Below are 5,469 nucleotides of genomic sequence, written 5' to 3'. Positions count from 1 at the left end.
AGAGTGTATTTACTTCCACATCCCGATACTGTTAAGTTAGAAGTAAGTCCTAGAACTCTGTTTTTTCATTTGCTGTTTACCAAATATTTTTGCTTTTTTTTCACCCTGAAGCATGTTCTTTAAGTGAAAATAATTGATTTTAAAATCCAGTGACTGGTATAGCCAAAGGCCTGTGTACTGTGTAGGAAGCTGAACCTAAATTCTGGGGCAAGGTTGCTAGATTCTGGAGCATTCTGGTGGAAATATTTAGCAGCTTTCAAATCTATACAAACTTCTATTTAAAAAAAATGAAGTCAAATATAAAAACTAATATTGTGAATATCAGAAGATTACTGTGTTTATGTCAGAGCTATTTAGCTTGTTTTATATGATCATCTCATTCTCAGTTTGCCACAGATTGTCATCTTTACATTTCAGAGTCAACAGTTTATCAGCACGAACAGAGAAACTTGCACTTCTCAGAGTTATTTTATGGTTGTATGGGAGCTTATGAAAAAAAAAACCGCTGCAGCAGGAACATTCCATTTTTACTTCTTAACCTGTACTCCCTAAAACGTTATTTAAAGATATTCTGAGAACTAAATATTATCCTGATACAACATAACAAGTGTAGTTCCCTCATCTGCAGACTGTTTTATCAGTATTGTGCATTGATGAATGAATGATGAGGACAGAAATAGTCCTGGGAACAGGAATTGGAGCACAGCTCTTCCTGATCCAAACTAAACATCTTAACTCCAAGATGAGTCAGATTCCCACTGAGGTTTCTTGCACTGGTGGCTGGTGGGTTCTTTGTTGTATGGTGGCTTAGTTTCCCCAGGTGTAGTAGCAGGCAGTGTCCCACACGAGTTTGTGTGCTAGGGCACTGTCACAGGAGGGGAAAGGTATAGATTTTAGCGCTGTCAGCCTGTGAAGAGAAGCGTATTGTACATTAGTTTCACACCTGCTGGGCAAGTGTTGTAATGCTTAGGCTTTTAGTTAAATGAGAGGCATCACTTCTGGTTACTGGTAAAAGTTTTTGTGTGTCATTGCATGTTGTAAATAGCCTATTCCTGTCGCTGTGACAAGGTGCACACTGAGTGTGCCCATTCACTGATTGATTCATTTTTATTTTAATTTTTTTTTTAGAGATTTTAGGCAAAAGGGTACATTTTTCCTGGATATCTGTACATCTTGAATAATGCTAAGAAAGATGCCAGGCTACTAATACACAACCTATTTTGGCTGTGTTCAGGGCTTTCACGGCACCTCTAGAGCTGTTTGGATCAGTTTTGGACTGTCTCTCGGGCTGCCCTGTGGTAGGTGTTGAGCTGCTCGTGGGATGCAGACTGAAGTCCACACAAAGTGGAGAATGCAGAGCAGTTGCTTGTGACTGCAGAGATTTCTACACTCTGCAGTGGTGGTTGAATTTGAGAGAGAACAGAATTACTATTTGAAGGAGAAGATACTATTTCAGCCTTTTTTATATACTTCTAGAGAAGAGTGCTATAAATAGTGGGAAAAGAAAACTTTCTTTCATGGTACAAAATTCTTGTGCATGCTTTGTTCCAAAACACTTCTGAGCATATTTCACTCAACCATATATGTGTCTGTATTAATATACTTTGAAAGTTATGGCTATAATGGATCCCCAGCTTGCTAAGTTGGAGTAGTTTTGTGTGACAGCACATATGCTTGTCAAAAAAGATTCTTTGAGTAAATCTGTTGAAGAAAATATTTTTGTAAATCTGCAAGAGCCATAGTTATATCTGAGTTACTTGTAAGGATCAAAAGGATTAGCCAGGAATCTAATGCTCTGCAGGGAGATGTTCAGTTTTGTGGTACACTTCTCCAATATTATGTACTTAAGCACGTAAAGAAAAAAAGGCTCAATACATATCTACCATAAATGTTTTCTGGTACAACTACTACTTTTTTTTTTTCTGAATGGACATCAATGTTTAAAAATACTTACACTTACTTAGATGGATGGAATAAAGTGTAGGTCTTTGATCATGGTATTTTGTGGGAGGAAAAAAAAAAGATACATGGCACTTAACATTTTCTTCAAAAATCTTACAAACAACAAAGTTATCCTTAGGATACCAACACAAAAATTATGAGTGGTATGTCCATTGAACAGGTAAAACTGAAGTTAAATTTATTACCCAGAGGCACAGGGTAATGCAGAGAAAGGGTTAGATAATCCTCAGTGTTTTTCTTAGATAAGTATACAGCTTTTTTTTTTCCATTTGTGATCCAAATACTGGAGCCGATTACTTCAGCAGTGATTTATCACATCTAAAATTTTACTCATATATTTTGAACTACGTTACTGCAAACTTTCCTAGGATAACCAATTTACAAAGAGCTTTTTGTTTATAACATTAAAGATATGTTTTCTACTTCAAAATTAAACTCCACTAACATACATACTTAAATATAAAAGCTGCTTTTGGGAAAGTTTATTATCACAGAAACTATTTTATTAGAGGTACTGTGAGGGTCTCAGCTGATTTCTTGCTTACCACAAGAGGGCACATTCAGTCACTTCGCAGTTCATGCTATGGAATAAAATCTTTCCAGACTGATATTTTGTATCATACAAGAGGTCTGAAAATTCATGTGTAAGTACATTGTTCTTTTCTGAATTGCTTCACTCATAAGGCAATATTTAATAATGCATTGCATATTTGTATTGTTTTTAAACAGGCTGACACAAATTTTGAAATTAAGTTTAATTTTTTTATGTCTTTCTCAGACTCTCTATTGGGCATCAATAAAAGAATCTCTTCCCAAATGGGAAGAGTTTCTTTTAGGAAGAGCAGAAGTTCCTATTGGTTTTAAGAAAATGGATACTACAAAACAGAACATAAGCTACCCAGAAGAAGATTCACAAAAATAAACACTCTAGTTCTTTTTATTTTGTAATTTAGGGCTTAAGCATACAAGATCATCCACATCCAGCAACAGAGAATCATGTCATTAAATTGTAATGTAAATAATTTTAATTAAAATGAACTATATTGGATAATTTGTTTCCATTGTCACACTGTGTACAATTCTCTATTTTTATCCTGTAATAGAGAAGCAATCCTCAAAGGGGCTTTCAGGATCAAAAATGAGAAACCCTGATGTATAGAAACCCACCAAAGAAATTGCTTTTTCAGTATGAGAAGTTTTAGGTTATTTTTAATTCTCTGCTTCTACATGTAAGTGCGATAAGTAAAGACAGATCCGTGCACTACCTTTCTTCACTGCAGTCATCTGTGCTATCTGTCCCTTTGTGGATGAGGGGGAAAGGAGGAAGTTGCTGTTAACAGGAAAGGCAGGCTGTTTGCATCGGAGTAGCCTTGGTTTAGCACCAGGAATCTGTGTAAAAACCCTCATGAGAGCAGTTGTAGAAGGAACACCTTGAATTTCCACATCTTGCTTTCCCTGATTTTTGTCATTGCAGCTTTTACTGCTTCGGCACCTCTCTCCAATGACCACTGCTGCTTCTCCCAACCTCCTGCTCCCTGCTTTGTGTTTCCTGTCTAATGGGGGGTAAAGACAAGAAAAAGAAAAAGTAAACGAATCTCTAGGGATTTTTTGCTACTTCTAAACTGCTCTTATTGCTATTTTCTTTATGTTGATACAATATGCAAGTGAGAACTTCTCCTTAGGCATGAAAAGTTTGAAAGAAGCAAAATGAAAGGTAACTGGCAGTAGGTGTCCAAGAACCCAGCATATATAGAAGTCGAGGAGATATTTTCATTTTCAGCTCCTCAGCTTCCTCCTACAGAGGTGCAGGATCAGTGAGTTTTGGTGGTACAGTGGCCTAACTCAGTATGAAAATTTCACTGCTCTAGTGCAATGCTTTTTAAATTAGCAGTTCAGTAGAAGATCCTTCCATGCATGTGACTTGGCCTGCAAGAATTTTCATCCTTCCTAAGAAAGGAAGCCTAGAAAAATAATCCTTTTTTTTTTTTTTTGTTTTTGTTTTTGTTAATTAAGAACCTGGATTTAAGTTAATGTATTGTTAAAATTTAATCTCATATGCAACAACATACCTCCACCCCCAATCTGGAAGTAGGAGAAAAACAAATTTACCTCTTCTATTGTTTGATATGAAAATGTAATTATTACAAATTTTGCTGAGCTACTAGTGAACTGATCTACACATCTCCATGCTACATAGAGATAATATCTATTTTTTAATAGTAGGGATGCTTTAATGACTTTTTATTGAAGGTGAGATACTTTTTATCAACGTTTCTCATAAATGTCCTGACTGGTGTGGATCTGTGCACTAAAAAGCTTGTGTTCATTTAGTTAATTAAACATAGTTAAGTTATTCACTGATTAGCTGTTCATGGGGAGTTTATGGTCCTGTGAGAACTAGAGAACTACCTTCTAGCTGAAAACTATAAGAAATCTTTAAGGACCGATGCTGTTCTCCATGAAATGAGGCACTCAGACTGAATTCACATCAGCTGAAGAATCACTGACACAATAAAATAAAAACTTCAGCTGTGATATAAAATTGTTGTATGTCTTCAACAGGAATATTAAGAGTTCATTTAAAACTTTATCTATTGAAGTGTCCATTAAACTGATAAGTTTTTACAGAAACTGCCATCTTAGAAATATCCTGTTGAGTGGGTGTTGGTGTTTGTAACAATAACGTTGTTTTCATAATATGTGATGGCAGATTAGCACGCTTCTCTGCAGTGTTGTTAACAGTTGTAATTAAGGAATAAACAGTAAAGGGTGTCAGTCCGATGACAATTTCATCTATAGTGTCACAATACAAAATGTCACAAAATATTAGAACTGTTATATAACTACAAAAATATCAAATTAGGCTTTCATCTTACAAGCACAGAGCTTAAGAAAAAGAAAAAACCTGGCATAGAGACCGTTGCAATTTTATACCTACTCAGTGTTCTGTCACAAAGACAACTTGGTAATATTTTCTTCTGTAAGATCACAATGTGGTTCTCAATCTGATTTAACGGGAATGTGTATGGTTCTTAGAATTGTACAGCTCAGATTTAAAAAGAAAATAATTGGAACCAGTTGAGCAGACAAGAAGGGAAGAGCTATTACACATGATGCCCACAATGAAGGCATGGGTGAGCAGTTAGTTGCTGACAAAGACTAGGATTCATCCTGATCTTTGCATCGAAAGGGAAATCACTTAAACTAAAATCTGGGCTCCTAAGTACTTTATACTTAGCATGAATAATCTGGGTCTTTATCTCTTTGGACTCCACCTAAACACGGAGGCAGTGCAGATGCTCACTGTCTCCTTGCCCCTTGGAAGGAAAGCGGAGCCTGGGGACTATGAGGACGTGGCAGCTGGATGAGCGAGGATTTTTTAGCGTGCTGTGAAAGGCACCTGCAAGCAGCGTTGGTGTAGTTTCTGTGCCGTAGTTAACAGCTCAGATGCTGTTTCTGATTATTTTGTTGTTATTGGGCAAAGAGGTTAAGATTAAATTTAATTAT

The 5,469-nt window shown here is 36.2% G+C and overlaps 1 protein-coding gene across 1 annotated transcript in view; it reads left to right on the top strand.

The window, feature by feature from the left end:
- CEP15 (centrosomal protein 15) overlaps positions 1-3,223 on the top strand; it is a 9,007-nt gene extending 5,784 nt beyond the window's left edge. The window contains exons 3-4 of the mRNA XM_010175116.1: positions 1-42; positions 2,741-3,223. The exon at positions 1-42 is cut by the window's left edge and continues 36 nt beyond it. Of these exons, the coding sequence (XP_010173418.1) occupies positions 1-42; positions 2,741-2,884 (186 nt within the window). The 3' untranslated portion in view covers positions 2,885-3,223. The remainder of the gene's footprint in view (positions 43-2,740) is intronic.
- The last annotated feature ends 2,246 nt before the right edge of the window (positions 3,224-5,469 follow it).

Source organism: Antrostomus carolinensis, unplaced genomic scaffold, assembly GCF_000700745.2.
Source record: "Antrostomus carolinensis isolate BGI_N321 unplaced genomic scaffold, ASM70074v2 scaffold43769, whole genome shotgun sequence".
Lineage (NCBI taxonomy): Eukaryota > Metazoa > Chordata > Aves > Caprimulgiformes > Caprimulgidae > Antrostomus > Antrostomus carolinensis.
Note: the sequence above shows the minus strand (reverse complement) of the source record. Positions and strands in the feature narration are given on the sequence as shown.